At 41.5% G+C, this 22,290-nt stretch overlaps 1 protein-coding gene across 1 annotated transcript in view; it reads left to right on the plus strand.

The window, feature by feature from the left end:
- Positions 1–22,290, plus strand: part of PRDM6 (PR/SET domain 6) — a gene marked incomplete at both ends in the record, with an annotated part of 73,684 nt that overhangs the window by 3,030 nt on the left and 48,364 nt on the right. The window contains one exon of the mRNA XM_082497442.1: positions 6,872–7,179. Coding sequence (XP_082353568.1) covers positions 6,872–7,179 — 308 coding nt within the window. The remainder of the gene's footprint in view (positions 1–6,871; positions 7,180–22,290) is intronic.

Genomic DNA, 22,290 nt, shown 5'->3' on the forward strand with positions numbered 1-22,290 from the left:
GCTGCAGCCTGTCGGTTTGGGGCTGGCGGCGGGCCCCTGGCTGCTGGCTGTTGCTCGGGTTTTAACTTTAGATGTACCTCCTTCGCGAGCCAAGCGAGTGCCCTGTTTCCCTCTTTTTCCCCAATCACCCCTCCCCCCCTCCCCCTTCTTCCCGAGCATCCCCTTCTTCTCCGGGGCAAACCTCGTCCCCACCACGCCGCTCCCCCGGCAGCATCCACCCGCCGGGCTGACCCGCTCGGGAAAAGCTCCTGCAAACTTCTCCGGTGCCCCGGAGAGCGGCCGCCCGCCCCAGCGCCGCGGGGCAGTGGGGAGGCGGGCGGCTCCCGCGGGGGCGGCGGCGGCGGCGTCGCTGCCTCCGCGCCGGGAAAGCCCGAGGCGCTGCCGGCTGTCCGCCACCCCGCCGGGCCCGGCTCCCCAGCCCCCGGCCCGGCCCGGCGCCGGGCGGGCCGCCCTGGGAAGATGAATGGGCGGCGGTTTCCCCATAGACACACGCCTTGATCGTCAAATATCAATGAATATGGCACGGTATTGGGCGAGGGAGGGGGGCGAGAGCCGCCAAGGAGCTGCGGGTTAAGTGTCTGTATGTAATTGTTTTAAATTGAAAGGGGTTTTGTGAGGGGGGGTGGGGTGGGGGGAGAACCCCAACCAACCAACCAAGAAGCAAAACCCTAATTAGAGCCCTGCAGTCTTTACTCCCAGGAAAGTAAAGGGGATTATGTTAGAATCCTGATAACGGGGCAGGCGGCTGGGGACCGTTTTCTTCCCAGGTCTGAATCTGGAAGGATGAGGGTATTTCTGGGCGCTGGGGGAGGGAGCCGGCGAGGAGGAGATCTCCTAGGGCGAGTTTGGGGGGTTGCGGGGCTGGCTTGCTCCTGCGTAGGCTCGCCCCTGGCTGCTGGGGAGAGGCTTTCGCAACGAGAAGTCTGCGACTCCTCTACCTGTACCAGAAGGCTCCAGCCTGCCACTGCAATAAATATGCTGTGTAAAACTAAAGTGTCACGCAAGCGAGTAGTTTGCACGCCTCTTCCCATTCAATTTGCGGGGAGACAGTGTATATATAACATACTGTGAAGTGGATCGGTGTGGGGAATATTTGGATTTTTTTTTTCTCTAGACTGCTGGTAACCTGTATGATTTAGCTATTTTACATCATTAGTTACCCAGCACCCTTAAACATAGCAGATAGCCATATATTAGATTGAGGTTAGAGAAGGTGGTGACTGTTTATTTAGGGTGATAAAATGGTCCATCAGCAGTAATCTCCATCGATATGTGCCACCAGGAGATGAAGGATGAGGGGACAAGCCACAATTAATTGCCCTATAGTTTTGTAGGAGAGAGTGGAGCCGGTGCGGACTGAACTTCGATCTCCTCTCCCAGAGCCTATTCATCATCTCTACATTGTATATGGGGGTCTCTCAGGGGCAGGGGGCGGCAAGGTTTATCTACACACAATATTCTCCTACCCTTCTTATACCTGACACGGAAATTTAATTCATTCATACCTTCAATCGAAACCAGGGAAAATCAAGCCCACATCCCCCCCCTCGCCCCCCCCCCCCCCCCCCCCCCTTCGCAAAACCAACCCGAAAGCCGCTCCGCAAGCCGGACGGTCCCCCCGACTCCCCGTCCCGACCCGGGGCGCCCAGACAGACCCTCGCACACCGACTTCCTCGGAGGAGCTGGAGCGGGGGGTGCTGCGCCCCTGCCATCCCCCGCCACCGGGGGGCTCGGACCCCGCCGGGGGTCGGAACACCGCCCGGGGCGGCCGCCGGGGCGCGGCGGGTGCTCCGCTTCGCCTCCCCCGGCCCGCGGGCGAGTGGGGACGGGAGGAGAGGGGGTAAAAGCCCGGGGGGGGGGGGGGGGTCGGGCCCCTGAAAGGGTCCGGCAGAGCCGGGCGGCGGCGGCCGAGAGCCGGTGCCGGTCGGAAGCCGGTGCCGGTCGGGACTCGCCGCCCTCCGGCGGCCGCTCCGCACCCCCGCGCCGCGATGCGGCCCCTGGGGCAGCAGGCTGGGCTCGGCCCCGCTCTCCGCAGCGAGTGTTTAGAATAGATAAACAAATAAATAAAAGGAAACCGAGGGGTAAAGGGCATCCGTGTTTCGTGTCCCGTCCCCCTCCCGCCCCAAAAGCCTGCCGCAAGTCAGGCAGTCTGCGAGAAACTGCGATTAATTTCGCAAAAAAAGAGATTGATTCCGGCTCGCCGATGAGGAAACTGAGGCATGAGGAACCCGCGACCCCTAGGAAAGACCCGACCCTCAGGGAAGGAAAGGAAAGGGTACTGTCTCACCCAGCCCACCCTCCCTCTTAGCTGGGTACCCGGGCCCAGCCAGGGACGCGGGGCCAGCCGCAGTGATTTATACTCACAAGTGAGTAATACCGTGTGAAATGATGGCCACTTACACCGGATACCTGCATGCTTGCGGTGAATTATGAAGCAAAGGGTCAGAGGCCACCCTTCTTTAATACCAGCAAACTGCAGGTATCCAGTGTAACTGCACCTTTGAAGCATATTATTGCCGAGACAAAACATGTATTTTTTTCATTTATTGTTACAGCTGCTTTGCTGGTTAAAAACGCTATGTTGGGCCCTAACTTTCATTGATGAAAGATTTCTCTCAGATTTCCTTTAAAATATGCAGTAGTAGTGTTACTTTGGTTGGACAGTGTTTAGAATTGTATTTTGGGAGCAATGATGTGTCCTTTCCCTTTTGCTTAGGTTTAGTATTTTTAAGTGTACTCACATGGAATTATAGTGCTGGCATTACACTGTGTTCATTTTTATGGAGGCAAATAAATGATAACAAATTACACTCCTCCCAAAAGAACCATACCAAACAGCTCCACTAGGAAATACTTTAATATTTTTTTTTCTTGCTTTTTCCTTGCCTTAATCCTCCCATCTGTAGAGTCAGAAGGTACAAAGTGAGGAACTGATCTTCCAAAAAGTCTGGCTGTATCTGGGCCTGCAATGGAGCATTCCTGATGACCTTACCTTCTACATTTCCTGATTTTATCAGGAGACACTCTGCTCTGGCTGTAGTCCTCCTTCCTTTTTCCGTTTTCAGCAACTCCCTCAATTTTCTCACATTTCTTGCTTCTTATTGTCCTGAGACTCAACTGATGCTGTTACAGCCAGTGGAAGTATTAATTTCAGCAGTCCTTCGAGGAGGCCTGTACTCACACAGTACTTGGAGGAGGAGGCCTGTGCTCTCTGAGGCCAAAATAGGAGGAAGGGCACAGCACATCTCTCCTTGTTGCCCTGTGTGGCAGTCCTCTGGAAAGCTCACACTTGTCCAGCCACGTCCCTTTTATGTGAACTTCCCACACCTATGGGGGTCTTAACGGTTGTCATCCAGTTTGGAGACCCTAGTGATGTCAGTGGACCACAACACTCTCCCTCTCAAAAACCCCCCTTCTTTTCCATGTATTATTAAGCAAGTTGGTACACTGTATCACTACTTCGCAGTATCTATGAAGATAGTGCTGTTGATCCTTTCTGTGAGGCAGGATAGTGTGCAAGTCTTGAAGTTCCTTCCCTTGTCCTCTGAGGCAGAGGAATCCACTGCTTAGACTGACTGTCTTTAAATGGGTTGTATAACATTATTGAAAGCGTGCTTGGGTAAAAGCCTTCCACGTATCATTGCACAAAAGTTAGTCACAGAAGAGGAAAAATGCACATCAACTTTTTACTCAGGGCATGGTAAAATATGTCTAGTAGGGCTTCCACTCTTTGTAACATTTATGACAATTTTTTTTTATTTTATTTGTACAACTGCATAAAAACTAAAGAGAGATGTATAAAGCATGCAACTAAGAAGAATTTCAGTACTGCTTAGTATTAAAGACAGACTCTTCCCTCTCATGAACAAGCTGTAAGCCAAAACAGTTTCAGAAGATGTCCCGCTTTCCAAATTTTCAGCTTTGGCAGGACAAAGGGAAAAGAACACAGCAGGAGATCAGATACTGCCGCTGCCAAGCATTAAGACATTACCAGTGTTTTTGGATAGTGGAAAATAAATATCACTGTATGTGACTTTCTGTAAGGGTAAATGACAGTGACACAGGTTTCGTTTATACTCCCAGTTAATTTCTTAATTTCTTTTCCTTGAAAAGGTGGAAATGAAATGTTTTATACACACTCATGCACACATATTGTCAGGAGGAATCCAAAAAATCCTTGTTCTAGGCAGGTACGGAAAGTTGTGTGCATGAAAAATTATGCGGATCTGGTGGCAGGATGCAGGAAATTGACACTGAAATTGCCTGAGTGGAGTCATGAAGATGCCTTAGCGTGTTTAATGTAAGTTGCTACAGAGACATGGTGTCTCCAATAAAGCCATTAATAATCAGGTAGTTGGGAGGAGAGTTATGCATCTACAAGACAGTCAAACAGTGCAAACAGGTCGGATTTAAGGGCCTGCCCTGGGTGCTAATTGACATCATGGTTAGACATCCTCTCCTATTCCCCTCAGTTCTCCTGTCAGATGTTTTCTTTCTAACTTGCATGGTAAGATGCCGGATTTGTTTAGAGTGTACTCACATACCAACCTGTTTGAGGTTGGGTTTTTTTATTTTATTTTTTCCTATTTGAAATCCTTTCCTGTATGATCTCCGATGCCAAACTCCAGTGCAGCCCCTGAGATCTTTGGATACGCTGAAAACACAAGGTTCCTTGATGGCTGGTTTCAAAGAGGAAAGAAAAGATGTTGTGGTGGTACCTCACTTTCCAAAGTAGCTGTGGAAACAACAACAACAACAAAAAGCAGCATGTACTTGCTGCATTTTATTCATCATGCCTGGGAATGGCTGTAGGAATATTTGCTGCATAATAATCTTCTCTCAGGACTAGCCAGAAACCTTTTCCCTGGGGTCCTGCAAATCTCATCCTCCAGCCACCTCTAACTGACGTGGCTGAGCGAGCAAAACCCCTCTGCAGTTGCGGCTTAACCCAACAAAAGAGTCGTTTTGCGACAGGGATTATATTGTTAAGGAAAGGCTTTAACCCTCCAGCCAAAAGGCATTTTTTGTTTGCCAGTCTAAGCACGGTCCCCACCAGGGGGCTGTGTCCTGTAGCTGCTCGGGTGTGCTGCAGTGCCGGCAAGGGCTCTTCTTCCCTCCTGCCTTCCCGCCCTTACCCTGCGTGACATGTTAGGGATGGCATGGGGCGAGTCTCATACGCCGGATGCCTTCTGCAGGGGCACCCATCAGAGTAATCCACAACTCGGGGCTTGCTTGCTTGCTTGCTGCTAAGGTCTGTGATCGATGTTTTGGGTAGAGAACTTGAGCAGACCAGCACCGAGGACACATGCATTACCTGCAAGACTCAAAGGTGTAATGATTTGGAGGGAAATTAGCTTCCACATGTAACTTTCAAATATTTTCGTATTGCTGGATGCATCGGTTTTGTATGGCACAATTTAAAAGAGGATTGCAGGAAATAGTGCTTGGAAAGCATGTCTAAAATCGGAGAATGCAAATAGAGGCCATATTTTGAAAATGTAGCTTTTATTATCCTTTAGCAGCTTTTACAGAATAGAGAGGAAGGTTTTCCTTTGAAGGCTCTGTAGTAAGAGGCCTACATCATACATAGTATGTCCACCTCGGAAAGAAGAATAGCTGAGTCAGTGCCCCTGAGAATTGAAACTGCGGTTACAGGCAATCTAGCAAGTCTAAATCTGTGGCTTAGACCAAGAAGCTCCAGCTTCTATAGTGAATACTGTACTTTATTTCTTTTAAGAATGGGTGTAGGTTGTATAAAATTATTAGGGGAAAGATCTAGGACTTGCTACATGAGTACTATGGCATAGTTATTGTTTTTCCTTTGTACTTCTGGAATAAATTTATATGAAAACTGAGCTACAAAAGCGAAATGTGCAGAAGACGGTAACCTATTTCAATAGATTTATTGTTATGTTAACTCAGCATACCTCCAGAGAAATGGATTTCCTGAGCATGAAACATTTTCCTGGAAGTTGTACATTCATGGCATGTGCAATAGTGTACAGTGGAAATATTTAACCAAAATTTTCTTCGCTCAAAATAGACAAATCACAGTAGGATATTCTCAAAATAGAGAAACATCATCCCTTATTAAGAGTTGTTAGGGAAAACAACATTTTTACAAACTGGTCTTTTTCGTGGGAGCTGCTCACAAAACCAGACATGTTGGTTTTGTTCTTCGCCTCAGCTACATGTAACAGGCAAGAAACACACATTCCTATTCAATAAAAATTTTCAAATGTGTGCTAGGATTCGGTAGTATTTGCTACATGATTTCTATTTAAAGATTAGATTCAACTGTAAGAAAGTAAATTTCCACGTGTGCTCTGATTTGTCATTCATGTGGTTCTGTTTAATTTATTTTATTTTCTAAACAGACAGGCATGCACACACATGTTCATGTAAAAAGTACAGTGAATGTTCATTTAAAATAAGGCTGAAATTAAATCCTGTTCTGATTAAACTCTCGGGCTGAGCTGTGGTAAGGCAAATGAGGGGGACTTGTGAGGTGTTATGACTGTGTTTTAAAATGTCTTACCGAAACACACGGGGATGGTTTAAATGGGGTATTTATATTAGTCAAAAAATGAATCTTAAAAAAATGTGTTAAAATAAATGAGACTTGGCAGGTCTGTGAACACACCGGGCTTGCAAAATGTCTGCAGGGTTTTGGGATTTCTTATTAAGGGCTTTGGCGAGATTAGGAAAACCATCCTAAGCAACGTGCAAAAAGGCACGGTGTGAGTGAGCGCTGAGCTGCCGCCAAATGGCAGCAAAAGCAGAGGGATCTGCACCATCTTGCCTGTGGCAGTGACCACGGTGGTGGCCAGCAGCACCATATTGATGGTGTTTTCCCCTCTTTGCCCCACAGGATGTGACATGTGTGCCGATAACCGCAACGGCGAGTGCCCCATGCACGGGCCCCTCCACTCCCTGCGCCGTCTGGTGGGCACCAGCAGTGCTGCCGCAGCAGCCCCTCCGCCCGAGATCCCAGAGTGGCTGCGGGACCTGCCCCGGGAAGTGTGTCTGTGCACCAGCACGGTGCCTGGTCTGGCCTACGGCATTTGTGCGGCGCAGCGGATCCAGCAGGGCACCTGGATCGGGCCCTTCCAGGGCGTCTTGCTCTTGCCAGAGAAGGTTCAAGCGGGAGCCATCAGGAACACTCAGCATCTCTGGGAAGTAAGTCGTCATCTTTCCTTCCTCGTCAAATTTGATTGGTTTGAATTAGACATTGAGTGTAGTTGTATGTAGTAATAGCACCGTTCACTGGCTGTGAAAATAAATCAACTCAATTTAAGGAAGCCAACCCATCAGATTTGAAAATGTAGCCAGCGGGAGCAAAAGCCTTGTGGCACTGGGGGCGGCCAGAAAACCAGCGGACGCCTCAGAGCTCCAACTGGTTTGCGCAGGAAGAGCAGATTGTTGCAGGTGCCGTAATGCAGAATAGAGAGACATGGCCAGAGAAGGCTGAAGGTTACAGCACATGGTGCTTTTTACATTTTGACCCAAGTAACAAGAGCTGATGGAGCTCGCTGGTACAGAGAGCTCTCTGATACAGTACTAGCTGTATCACCTCAGTCTGAGTAGCCTGTGTGGGTTAAGACAGCATATTTTACCACGGCTGTGGCCTACAGACAGCCCGAAAAAGCTGCTGAAACAAGTTCAGGAGCCCATTCTACAGCCCTGCTATCCACACAGTGCAGGTGTTGGTGCTTGTTCACGGTTTAGTTCAGCTCTGGTCCTGCGCCGGCCCTGCACTCCCCTAATGATGCATCCAGTGCTTTTGCGTGAAAGCCACTTTCAGCTCTCTGAAAGAGAGCTCTCTGTCCGTTCTTTTGTATTTGTCACCATCTTAGAGAGGGTAACAGTGATAATTGATATGAAAACATTCAGGGCATGATAGTTTGGTTTATTTTGTGGTGAACACTGACTGTGGTTTGGCAGAACAGACCGTAAACCCGCTATTGTATTCCTTTGGCCGTACAGGGACATCCACGGCTGTTACTGTTTGTGACCGTGTATGTTTTCTCCAGTGGAGCACTGGAGTTTGGCGCTTAGGTATAGTTTGTACGCAGATGCTAACAACAGCATCATGCGGTAAGTTAATTTAGAAAGCAAAGAAAGTATATGCTCATTTTACACACAGATCTAATAATTAATAACGAACACGTATAATCCCCGTGTATGCCAGTACTTCTTATTTACAGAAACAACCTACTGTCTGCCTAGTCTTTTGCCATTCATGTCGTCTTTGCTTTGTGCTGGAAGGTGTCATTTCTCAGTTCTGCTGAGTTCTCTGTAGCTGCAGCTTCAGCTCACCTCAAGTCAAACTGCTACAGAGACTCAGCAGAAATGCGCCCGTAGTTCTGCAGGTGATATTTACTCATCTAGACCAAATCTGAATCTTCATAATATAAGAGGGTGTGCTTGCTGGTTAGAAACCGACAAGGAGTCCATGAAGATGCAAAGAGTGTTTTTGCTGTCTTCAGTGGGTATGCAGTAAAAGTGAACGGATTTTTAAAAGATATTTGGTATTGTGGAGCCTGCGTGTTGTGTATAGCACTTGTTCACATGCAAAACCGTGAACCTGAGGTTGTCAGCAATTTGGGACTGATGATTACCTCTTTTAATCATTACGTTCTATTTTTGCATGCTGTCTAATACGTGTGACTTCTTTCTATAAGTAGGAGCTTCTATGCATTTCCTAAATGCAAACAAATAGTGGATAACACATCAAGGTCTTTGTCTCAAAGTATTTACCCAAAAGAGTCAAAGTGGCAAGAGGGAGATTTTCACATTAAAGAGTGAAAGATCAGTCTCAAAAAACACCTAAATGCACTCAGTAAAACTGGATGATTTGCAGTCATTGAGAGTTTTGTTGCTTCCTTGTGTGGGGATGCAATTTCTCTTGTATAGCAGATATTAATAAATCGGACTTAAATCTGTTCCTACCGAAGCCTAGTGATTATAATGAGAGCATTTTGGGATATGTTATTAATCAAATATTTTTTTATGGAACATTTTATAATGATGTTGGAGGCTTTATTTTCATTGTTAAGAGGGGTTTTGTGGTTTAAACTACTCTAATTAACAGAATATAAAATAATAAAATAAGCTTGCCAGATCATCAAGTTACAGAAAACATTGAAATCTAGCTAAAATAAATGGAGCTAGAAAATTTTACATTGTCCTTAAATATTTAACTTTTCAATTTAAATTATTTTTGTTATGAATCAGTTTTATGCAAGCTAAGTTGCAAATATTGATAATATCATTTTTAAATAGGAAAGAATTTTTTAGTCTAATTTCAGATGAACTTAAAAATAGTTTTAAAGCAATGAAAGAAGCAAGGTTGTTGGGGGGAAAGCCACAAGAAAAGAAGAAAAAGATGTAAAGTAAAAAAAAAAATAGTACTGATATATGTGCCAGATTCAGGCCATTGATGGGCATAAGCTGAGTTTTCATGTGGGTTTGCTCCTCTGTTTTTAACACACAACGCAGATTTCCTGTTGGTTAGCAAAATAAGCTTGTGTATTTTAAGCGAATTATCTCAACAATAATAATTATATTTAGTTTTTTGGGGGAGGTATTGTGGGCAGCTCATGGACTCAGATTATTTCTGCTAATGGCAAAAATTGTTAGCAAAGAACCAAATACTCTAAGCTCCAGTGAAAAGTTTTGGCCGTTTCTCATTTGTTTTGACTTTCAGTTCGGTATATTTTATCTATCAGAGAATTAATGTTGAATAAAGAGAAACTACAGCAAAAGAAAGTAATCAGAAAATGTGTGTGATTTTGCAAAGCTGATCTGTGAAAATAAATAAAAGCAATTGAAAGTACGTATCTGAATAATTTGTATTCTTTTAGTCTATACGGTATAGAAGTGTGGATTAAATCATTGTAAATGTTAAATGAATGTCTCATCATTATCTCTTTATAAAGTTGTGGCTTTAGTCAATTGTCCTCCAACAATCTTTTCAAGATAGCTGCAAATACAACTATGTCCACATATCAGTTATTCAGCATTAGTTCTTGATGGACCCTACAGAGAAAACTTCTCTTTCTTAGTACCGTAAATTGCATTCTAATATTTTTTCTTTCAGCACTGTGAAGTAAAGTTGATAGATACTTGCTTTTGTTTGCAGTTCTTTGTTTTCAGTGTACACCAGATAAATAGAAGGGCTATTGCAAAGACTTTTAAGCATAGTTACTGATTTGGTGGCTTTTTTTATTCTCTTTGTTGTGGGAAACATCAGAAGCACTGCATTTGATGTATAGTTCAACGCTATGGAAATATGCTTCAGACTGTCTGCACAAGTGTTCCCACCATGCACTCAATGTTTGCTTTGTATGTAATCCATACAGCATAATGTACAGCGATTCAGAGTAAATTACATACCATTCCATTACCTCAGAACAGGCCTTGACACCTATGGGTGTTCATGGGAAATTATGGCGTTCTTTCACAATCAGCCAAGATAATTTTTTATAACTTTCAGAAAGATCAGCCCTTCAGAAAGCCAAAAATATTAGTCATTTTTAGTTGTAGTTCTTTTTTTTCCCCTTTGGCCCACTTCTATCCAATCCAGAGTTTGCTTGTATTTTATAAAAATACAATAAACTCTGATTTGTTTAAAACAAAAACAGGACTGGGTGTATTAAGTAAACACTCTCTTTGGTAATACAGGCATTTATTCCAGCACTGCTTGATAATATTTCTGATCTTTTTTTTTCTTTTTTTTTTTTTTCAATTTGAAGCAATGAGAACAATCCTTTTGTTATTGCAAAGAAAACAGAGACTTTCTCAGCAATTAGGTCTTACTGATGAGAATGAGATAATTTTCCCCTAATGTGTTTTCTAATAAAGAATTGAAAAGGCACACTTGATTCCAACATATATGAAAACATTATCTCAATTATTAATGTGTCCTTACTCCCTGGAGATAAATTAATCTAGTTGCACATGGTTTCCCCTTTCTGTTTAACATCAAAATTTAATAAGAGTAGACTTAAGGAATGTATACGATATACACTTAAATTCTATTAGATTAAAATACAGAAGTTTAACAGGCTTATACATTTTAGTAGTCAAAGTTTTTCAGGCTCCAAACTTTAAACTGTGAATTCTGGAAACAGCTAAATTGTGTGTGTTTTTTTTCCCTCTGCAAATGCAGTTTAAATTAAAAAACTTTTACTGACAGACGTTTCAAAGGATAGAATCTTACCGTTTCCTTTTCTTCATTCACCTGATAAAGAGTTTGCTGTCTATCTTGATATTTCTTTTTTTTTTTTTTTTTTTTTTTGTCAGAGGTCAAATAGTTTTTTTCTTTGGAACAGCCCAAGATCATAAAATGCCTCACTTCACTGTATTTAACTTGACTTGCTTTAAGTTTTGCTTTTCTGGAAGAAATACTTTTTCATGTTAGGCTTCTTTAAGGGGATGAGCAAAATATACATATAGCAGGGAGTTCATTAGTAATTACAAAATGCTAAACCTGTGTTACTGATTTTCCCCTCAAATGGACAGGAATAATTGGCACTACTAGAAAGCGTGCATGTCATTTTAATAAAGTACCATTTGGGTACTCATGGGCCTTTTGGTGCCTCAAGTGAAGTCAAAGAAAACATTGCCTTTGACTTCATCTGGACCAAGAACAGGCGTTTTGCTGAGGCGTGTGCTGGCCAGAGTCCATGCAACGGTACCGTACATTTCTGCACAAATTAATATTCAGAGAGAATCCTTACCTTTCAGATGAAGCACTCATTCCAGTTATGGTGATAGATTTGTATTCAGATTCTCAAGGCTGTATTTTGGACTAAATTCGCTGTAACAGCAAAGCACTGGGGGATAGAATTATGTGCATGCCGTAGTTCTATTAAAGTGAAAATTATGTTTCACAGCAATCCATCATCTAGTATTCTAGACTGCTTGTCAGCCCTGTTTCAAATATGTCATGTTCATGAAATTCAAATAATTTTGTCTTGAAAAGAACGTTAGTTATATTACTATTATATCTTAAATTATGCGGAGTAACAGCTGGTGCCATTCTGTTCTTCGTTTGTTTTGCCTTTTCTGAGGATTTTGTGTGGTGTACCATACTTGCGTTTATTTTCTATTATAAAAGCACAATACTTTTTACTTTTACATGGATTTTAAGGTCACATACTGCCTACTGGAAGCATCCCTAATGTTGTGTTCAGTAGCTTGCTAAGCTGAAAATTTAGTAACAGTGCATTGAGCATCACAGCTTCTTTAATTTATGTGCCTTAGAAGAAAATTGCATTAAGCTACTGCAAAGCAGCTTGCTAACATTACTATTTCTGGATTACTTAGTATCACATTTTTTCAGTTAACTTTTGTAAGTTATTGGTTCCTTACATAGGGTCAATATAAAGTTAATTCTATCCCAAATATAAAAGCTATTTTGTGTTTGATAATCCTTATTCTTAGAAAAGCTGAACTAAATGTTGATGTTTCTTTTAGAAACACTGTAATTTTTATAAGACTTTTTCATGCCTTATCTTCATGTACCTCCGTGTCCTCGGTATGTTTATTCCATGTACACAACGTATCTATTGTATGCCTGAGCAGATAAATAAACCTAAGCACATGTGCAACAAAATAAACCTAATTTGGCATAGGGACTGATTCTCTTCCTATTTAATGAACTAAAGTTTGGAATAAAGTTTGGTGGGGAGTTGGATACAGCCCCAGAATCTCAACAATGTTACTGAAAAAAATAATCTGTGGACTCCATGGAACATGTGCGGGCCTGGACACATACTATTCTCTGAAAAAAAATATTTTCTAAATTGCCAGATCATGCAGGGACTGTCTGTTTTTCCATGGCACATAATCTCACCTTGGAGATTTTATTATGTAATATGCAAAAATACTGAAATGGAACACAAATAAATATGAAAGCTCATTTCTGTCCTTATCTGACCACTGTGTTTCCGTACTGCTCAAAAGTGATCCAATCCGCAGTATTACACAAACACTTCACTTTTTTTTATTATTTTTGTTAGTCAGTAAAAGCAATTTCCATTGTTGGATGAAATCTAGTTTGTAAAGCTTGAAATTACTCTTAATTTATGATACCATTAACAGTGAATTATTCCTATTGACTTTTGATTCAAAGCGGTTGCATAAAAGCAGTATTTTAATGAGATATATGGCTATCCAAAATGTTTTGCATACCTGGTGCCAGTAATATATTGATTATAGATTTGATAAGCCGAAACTGCAGCGTACACTTTTCAGGGTGACGGTGGTGGTCAGTATTTTGCAGACCTGTCTCAATCACTGCTTTGTATGTTTTGGTCCCCTGGGTTTCATGGCATCAAACATGCGTGGACTTTAAAAAGCAAGACTTTTAAGTGACCGCTTAACATAAAAGCTGGAAAATTCAGCCCAGGGTATACTTTCCTTCCACGCATTTGGCACCTTTTTCAGATAAGTTACAGAATTCCATTATCCAAATTGTTACACATGTGTGACAGAGGTTGACCTTTAGTCATGTCAATCCTTTTTGTGTAGGCCTCGGGCTCCAGCCTAATGGCTCAAAGCCTGATTTACTCACTGTAATAAGGGCAGGAGGTCGAGCAATTGTCAGCTTGCCTGCTCGTACTCGTCTCAGAACCTGGTTGAAGGCTGTTAACACAAAGCTTTTCAAAGTGAATTTACAACCACCACCACTGACAGAGGCCAATCAGTACACCATAAATGTCAGGTTAGTGAGATTGAGCAGTAAGTAAAGTACTGGCAGCCCACTATTGGTCGAAATCAATTGCTTAAGGTTTAACTGAGAATCTACGTCTGCAGAACTGGATTAAGTGTGGAGAGCAAGTTGGAGAGTAGAATTACCCACCAGCCACAGCCGTGGCACCAAGCCCAAGCCCTGCATTTGTTCTCCTTCTACACAAATGGTGCCTACACCGATGTGATTCATGGTCAAAAAGTTGTTGGACCTGCCTCTTAGCTCTAGAAATAAGATTATTCCTTTTTATGTATGGAAAAAAAAAAAAAAAAAAAAAGAAGAAAGGTAAACCAGCATGCTATCTTACCGGACAAAGAAGGCTAGGAAATTTTTTGATGTATTGGTTTGGTAATACTTGTCTGTTTTGTTTTTAGTCCTTGGTTGCAGAGAAAGCATTTTCATAAGGAAACTGTGGCTTTTTGCTGTTGGCTTGTAGCTGGAAACTATCACAGAATTCACTAATGAGTGATTATGTACCTGGTGGTTTGAATATCCATGAGATGTAGTTACCCACAAGACTGAATGTTTTTATCATTTTGTGTAGTGACAGCTTGGACAACAATTCATTTGGCTTTGAAAGCATCAGCATTAAAATGTAGGAATCCATTAAAATGCTGTATGCCAGGATTTATAAATTAGGCAATTTCCTTGATTATTGCAATCATTTACAAAATTGATTGTCCCAGTGTGGTATAGGCAGATTTCAGCAATGATCATTGACAACAGGCACATCCTCTAATATCTGTACTCATTGTTCCCTAAAAGAAAAGCCACTCTGCTACGAGGTTATTCTCCATCTCAAGGTCAATTATGCATTGAAAAAGTCTACTAATGTAGAAGATCACACATCTTTAAAGGAGAACCACATCAGCTATTTATAGACTGTAACGATAGCTGGAACACTTATTTTTTCTTCTGTTTGTAATTTGTTTGCTGACGGCCAAGGCATTCACTTGAGTGTGCAGTGCATATTCTCTTTCTGATCCATTATTGAAAGGTAAATAATTTTGGCAAATTGCAGCTGTAAATATTTATTTGATTGAAGACTTAAAAGTCAATAACGTGTTTTATTTGTTGCATCTTAAAGTTCTAATTAACCTATAGATATAGTGTATAGTAACTTGACTTGGGTCAATTGTTTCTGCAAGACATAATAAAGACATTATGTCACAAAGCAAACATGCTTTAGAAGTTTTTCTATATTAGAACAAATACAATAAAGCCACAAAATCCTAGCCACCAACCACAAAACCACAGTGCTTTCTACTTGCGTGAAAATAAGCAATACACATGGTAAAAGCCTATAAATGCTATACCTTAAAATGCAGGTAATTACAGGAGATTCTTTTTGCAAACTGTAGATGAGGTGCAGTTATAGCTGGCAAAAGCTAATTTGTGTCAGGCCTCATGCAGATCATGAGCTTCCAGGACTTATATCCTGCAGTTGTTAATCAGTCCTTGCTCAGACAAGATAGCCATTGATGTCACTAGGAACTTTGATTTAATGAGGTCTTCAGGCATGACTGAATAACACAGTATCACTTTAATAGCAATTCTTAAATCTTTTTTTTCCAAGATAGGCCAACCGTTCTTTCCGAACCATAGGGCCACCTGCATATTGTCTGCCGCTGTCCATGCAACAGTAACACACAGTCAACATAAAGGTACTCTTGTATAAATGCATTCATTTCACCTAAGGTTGATATTTAACTGTGAAGAAAGGGAGGGTTGCGTTGCCAGTGAGTGTGTAGTAGTGCATTGTATTTGGTTAGATAAATATTACCATCAAAGAAAAACATTTTTCTTGGTATCTTGTAAAAAATCTGTAACTCATAAGTTTATTGTTTGTACTACATTGCATATTTGTTGCATGGATTTAGCAAGATGTACATAAACAATTCCATATTTTAACAGTAATTCAACCTGGTATTTTCTGTGTAGAGACCTACTGGTGTATAAGCAAGCAAATTTAGTGACCCCAGGACATTTCTAAAGATGTTTTGATTTCATCTGTGGAATTACAAAGTAGAGAAAAGCGGTTTTATCACGAGTACAAGAAACTCCTACTGAAATAGAGGCCATATGAAGGCTCTGTTCTTTGTGTTGTTCACCTGTAACAGAGCCCTGAATTTGGAAATAGAGTAATGGCCAGCATTTTTTATACTCCTAAAGTAGAAAAGAAAAAATCCTACATTAAATGAAGTGTCATGTATAAAGCAAATGAAGTAGGCAAATCTAGGGTTTACAATTTTTACCTTGGCTAATCTTCCAGTTGTCTTAAGGTCAGTATTTTTTTAAAAATGTTTTATATGTGCTTTTTGCCTGATGCCATGTCAGCATTCACTGTGGAAAGCAGGGAATTAGTTTTTATCAATCTGTCAAAAGAACTTTTATAGCAGTACAGATTGTTGACTGTTACTATTTTTAGACCACCATTTTACAAAAAGAGCTTATCATTGAAGTAAAAATAATAAAACCCTGTTCTATTTTCTATATTCTATTCTATTTCTGTTTTAAGTTGGCTTGATTTCTGTCCCCATTTCCATTGCTCCAGTAAAAGAAGATGAAAGAGACGCACAATTACTTAGAGAAAAATGAGAAGGTCTCAAGTATATTTTTTTTTCACTTGTAAGATAATAAAGCACATCTTCATTGCCAATTGGTGATGTTAAGTTTTGCTGAGGTACAGATATTTCCCTGTGTTTGTTTTAATTCATTTTATTGTGACCAGCAAGACTTCAGTGACACCTGCGGTAGCAAAGTGACATTTGTCCACCTCTGAAAAAATGAGTTGTCTTTCTGAGCAAATATTCCAAGAAGGATTTGACATTTGATGAAAAAAAATCCTAACTTTTTAAAAAAACTTGATTCTCATCCATGACATAGGGCCATTCACCACTTCAGAGCAGGAAAACTGGTATACAGGCTAGTTAGGTGCCTCTAGATGGCGTGCATTGGGAAAGTTCAGGAAGAAATACTGATGTTTCATCAAAATAAATATGTTTCTTTTTAATTAATTCAAAAATATCATCAGAATACTTAAGCAAAACTGATACGTTCCTGAAAAAATGATTGTTTTTTTAACAAGATGGTTTTTTTAATGCAGAAAAGTGGAGGTTACAGATTAGTTTTTGCCCAGCTCTAACAGAAATGCACAAAAAGTTACACAGACTTGCAAATTTCAGCTAAAACTGCTGTAACCCTTCGGGGCAGTTGGCAAAGTATACCAAGCTAAGTATACCAGTTGTGTTTTCAGCAGTGTTCTCTTTTCCACAGTCCCAAACCTTCATATTGCTAAGTATGGTACTCTGGCTCTGGCATTTTTGTGGTGAGAGGCGCTTCCTCAGAAATTTGAGGTCTTGTTTCTGTGTTGGGACCAAGACTTTTCACACAACTGAACCTCCTCTGTTGTTCATGGAGCAATATAGTAGAGTTGTATTTGTTGTAAATCTTTCAGCCCGTTTAAAGGTCAGGTAAGGAGTTTAGGAAGATCAATTGCTGACGCAGTTTTATCACAAAGATAACCGAAGTGAAGATGAATGTTGGCATTTCCTTAGACCACAAGCTAATCTGAAGACGTTTGGGGAAAAAATGGGTACCATATCGATGTTCAGATCTCTGCATCAATGTTGTCTCACCTGAATTTCATTCTATTTTCTTTCCTTATCAAACCAGGATCACATTCAAGTTACTTGGGAAAAGGGGTAGTTGTTTTAGGAATATTAGCTTGCTTGCTTGTTTGTCCAGCGTGGTAGCTATCGCATCCCCAGTCTAGGGACTTGGTGAATTTCCAGCAGTGAGAGTTCTCCAGCAGAAATTGTGTGGCCTGGGCTCAGGGGTGTCCCTAGCCCACCATATGGTGGAACATACGTTAGGGTAGGCTATATATCTGAGCCTGGGTGGGCTCAGACAGTAAGCCTGGCTGAGTAGCTATTTGACCTTGGGGTCTGCCATTCCCAACAAGAGATGGCTGAGGGTCAGCCTGAGGTCTGCAGCCTCCCTTTCCTCCGAAGACTACATTTGTCTGTCTCTTTTCTTAACCTTTGTGGGGTTTTGTTTATTTAATAAAATGTTAATTTTTATGCCCTAATTACCCCAAAGTGACATGTTGCCAGAGGCAATAGTGTTGCAGAAGTTTTACTTCACTGTCTGAAATAGATTTTTCCTTCACTTTTGAAAGACTAATTTGTGTATGATTTCATTGTTTGCTGCCAAGCCAAATCAGATGGCTTCTTTTTTTAAAGATATAGCAACAGTCATGTTGGATCACTTTAAGGACTTTGCTTAATCCTTCATTCTGAGGATTAAGCACATTATTACTTATCTACCACATTATTACTTATCTCTTCTGAAATCTCACAGGTCCACATACTATACTTTATGCTATTCATCCCCGCTCTATGCCCTACATGTCATTGTGGCTGTATTTATGATCAGAAATAGCTGGCAATGCCTCTCAGGACGCTATCAATCACAATTTGAAATAACAACGATAGCCACTGAAGAAGTTTGCACAAGGCCTTCTCCCCTCTCTGAAGCTGAGCAGCACACGGCTCCCGTACTGCACCCAGCCACTGCTCGGTGGGTAGTTTGGGAAAAACGCTCCTTTCTCTGTCATATTTGACTCTCAGATCATCTGTTTTAAGGGATGTAAGAACTTCAAGAATTTAAACTTGCTGCTGCATCCATGGAGAAAACAGCTGGCTACAGTGGCATTTAAGCCAAGGCAGTTCCATATCTTGGCAATAATTTACCTACGCAGTACAATAATTTACCCGGTGCAATCCAACCTAGAGAAGGTATGGACCACCATGGTGTTTGTTTTAGTATTTATCTTTTACCTTTTCTTACTTTTGTTTTATTATTTTAAAAATTTTATTATTTTCATTTTTTATTACATTCTTATTTATTACTGTAAAAATCTTACATTAAAACGGCTTTTTGTGATTTCTGAAATGATGTGCATTTGTCTCAGTGCTTTCTACAAAGAGGGAAAACACTCTCACATTTCCTTTCTGTGTGGAAGGTGACTTAATTTATTTGGAGAATTAGCGATAAGTTTGTTGTTGAGAGCATTCATTTCTAGTTCTGGCTGTCTTCCTGCACTAACTGTGGAAAAAAGTTTTTTCTTTCACAGAAAACAGGCAAAACTGGACTGGATGTATGTTAATATTTTGAGAGTTAATCCCATCGCTTTATTTAAATAATGCTACAATCAGTCATTACAACTTGATATTAACATATCTGGTAAATCTCTAAAAGAAGTAATGTTGAGAAATTTCTATGTAGGGAAGACTTTGTAGTGTGGCATCCAAGGATCAGATTGCCACAGACTGAAAGTCTGACTGAATTTCTCCCTCCTTCATACTCTTTGAAGGTCTCACCATAAAAATCAGAGTGCTAGATATGTTATCTTCCACTTTTCCTTCAGCAAATTCATATATCTATGGAGGCTGAAAAAGTGGACCTTTAGATCATAGGGAAAATTGAGGCAACAGACAGATGCAGGCTGCTAAAACAGTGTGTTTGAAGAAGAAGATGGAGAATAGGACAGCAAGGCAATGTAGTGCCAGTGAGTTTGGAGAAAGAGCCAGGGTGCTCTCAGACTATGACTCTTGTAGAAGATTACTGCCATTCTTTCTCTTTGTTCTCAAAGATTACAGGTAATTTTACTGCTCTCTCACAAAGCAGGCTAGACTTGTCTCATGAGCAATCCATCTATTATTCAGTTTTCGAGCTGGTGCTGTCTGATGATGAGTTGTGGATATCCCACAGAAAGTCACAGGCAAAATGTTAAGAAATGACGGTGTTTCAGAATTAGTAATTTTCTCCCTCATGTTCTCATGGTTTTCTGCTCTGGAATTTTCCCACCCTCTTGTGGATGGATTTAAATATTTTATCTAGTTTAAGGTTTCAAAAACTTACACGTACTACAAAAGGTAGCTTTGTGAATATTCTTGAGCATGCAAAGTTTTTCTTAGAAGTCTTTTAGTGTGTCCTTAGCATTGCACTAGGAAATATGGTATCACACCAAAGGTGGACCATGGGCATGCACAACTGGGCACGAGCTTGCTATGACTGTTGTCTAAGCTGACCAGACAGCTGTGGACTGGAAGCCATGTGGGAGTGTGTCTGCTATAACAGTGCCATGCCCAAGGGAACAAATCCTAGCAAGGTTAATTGTCTTACGGGCTGAAAGCGGATTGTGCCCAGGCAGTGTTTATTATGGTTAGAGCGAGCCGGATCTCTGTGCCTTCTGACACGGCTTTGTCCTGTCCCTGCTGGGGGAAATTTTTGTGACTATTTGACCAACACCTTACTAGATTTTCTGAAAACTGGAAGATGAGATGGGCTTCTACTTTAGCTGCAGGTGATTTATCCTGGGAGTAATACTGACAGGTCTTCCTGGTGGCTCCAGGTCAATCATGAGCAAATGGTGCAATTGCAAATACCAGAGAAAGTCTTATATTGTGTGCTTTATAATAGGGCAGTTTTGCACATACACCAGCAGAGTCAGTACTAACATTTCCTAAAACTGCTCACAAATCATACGGTTGAAAGTTGAATAGTTTCATATTAATGGCTTGAAAACTCCCAATAAACTTCACTAGTTAAACAAATAAACAAAAATCAGTTGCTGTGCATAGCTACAATTGGGTAATAATAGTCTTCTTCTCTTGTGTGCATGACAGATGGAAGCAGTACAAATGGAGGCTACAAAAGGAGGCCTGGGTGCTGTAAGCTTATAGCACAATGGCACTGAATGATTCTGAGCTTCCATTTACTCCCTTCAACCTTGTTGGGAGCTGGTGGTGTTGAGGAGCTTACAGAAAGCACGGAGTAGCTTCCAAGATGAGAACTCCTGAGCTTGTCCCAGATTGCAGGCTTTTTTAGGTCTTTTCAGTCTACGTTTCATGGTGATTGTACTTGCTAGTGAATAAAAAGACTCCAATGTTACTTCCCATTCCAGCAAAACAGAATGGTAGGAGTTTCAAAGAGGGCAAATATTTTAAATTCAGGCATCAGACTCTTAAACTTTCAATCCTGAATGAATCTGTTGGAAAGGCACGAGGAGAGAAGGAGAGAGACCTTAGCTTTGTGCATGAGTATAGGAATTTGTGTTCGGGTTGCCCATAAGCATTATGGCATTTAACTCTCCAGCAGAGGGTTTATGGTGGCTATACATAGTATAAAATGAATAGTATCATGTGACTGAAATGACTTTGAAGGGTTACCTGTATCTAGACAACACAACTAGAAAACTGTGAGAAAAATGAAGACAGTACAAGGTGTCTGTGGAGGTGATCAGCTTCTGGAAAAAAAGCCTTTGAATGGAGTTCTCAACGGAGCTTAATATATTGTCTTCACTACAGCAAAGGTTAGAGTTTGACTTCTTTGCATGGACACTTACATATGGAAAAAATACCCACCAAAACTGGCAGATGACTTTTCTATTCAATGGACGAGATGGGATAGACAAAATACCACAGCTAGAACTGAAGTTAGACAAAATGCATCTCAAAAGAAGGTCATTATGTTTTGCAGTAACTAAACGTAAGAATATCTTACTAAAAGAGGCAGGTAACTTACTTTGACTTTTTAAAAGGTCATTAGATGTGTCAAGTTCCAGGGTTGGATCTTTGGGTTGGATGATTTGAGCCTCTGCCTTCATGGTCTGTGAACCCCCAAACTCTTTGCTTTACCTCCCAGGCCATACGTGAGGAGAACAAGAATGCTTGCATCTGCCTTGAAGCACTTTGCATAAGGGTGTCATCTTCAGTGGGGCACTTACTGGGAATTTCTTGTCTCAGCTGTCCAGGTAGATTCTGCTTTCTTTTTGCTTTTTTTTTTGTGTGGGACCAGAGAATTTCCGCAGGGGTTGAGCCAGGGACAGTGGTTTGAGGTGTTAGCCTTCCATTTCACAACTAGCATAGATCTGCCCTGGGCACAAACCAACCTTGCAGATTTGTCATGACCTATGCTGTTTCAGATGTGGCCACCCTGGCTTGCTGGTTCATCTGGGCATTTCTTGCCTTAGCAATTCCTTGCCATTATGGGGGCATCAGGTACTCACAGCACACCGGTCCTCTCCCTTTTTTCTGTGCCTTTTCCTGGATGGAAGTTAATGGCCTGTGAAGTATCGTCTGGAGCAGATGATCGAAGTCCCTTCTGGCTTTAAAATCCGAGAAACTATGAAGCCAACCAAGAAAAGTTACTGCCTCTGTGTAAACCTTATCGAAACTGAGCTCTGCTCATTCTCCCAAGTAAGAGTTTCTGTGCTTATAAATTCCTCTCAGCCTCCTTTTCTGACAGAGTGCAGCACATCAGAGGAATTGTCTGATAAAGATGGGGAGAGAGGAGAGGGATTATTATAAAAGCCAGCCATGTGGCTTCTGCCCGGAAGTCTGTATATTTCCCTTATACATTAAGTGGCATATACAGGCTGCAGCTTAACCCAGAGCTCCGCAGAAATAATAGTATGGAAGAAAGAGCAACAGTAGCTCTGAATTTTCCTGCAATGATCCTATTGC

This window comes from Vanellus vanellus (assembly GCF_965231255.1).
Source record: "Vanellus vanellus genome assembly, chromosome: Z".
Classification (NCBI taxonomy): domain Eukaryota; kingdom Metazoa; phylum Chordata; class Aves; order Charadriiformes; family Charadriidae; genus Vanellus; species Vanellus vanellus.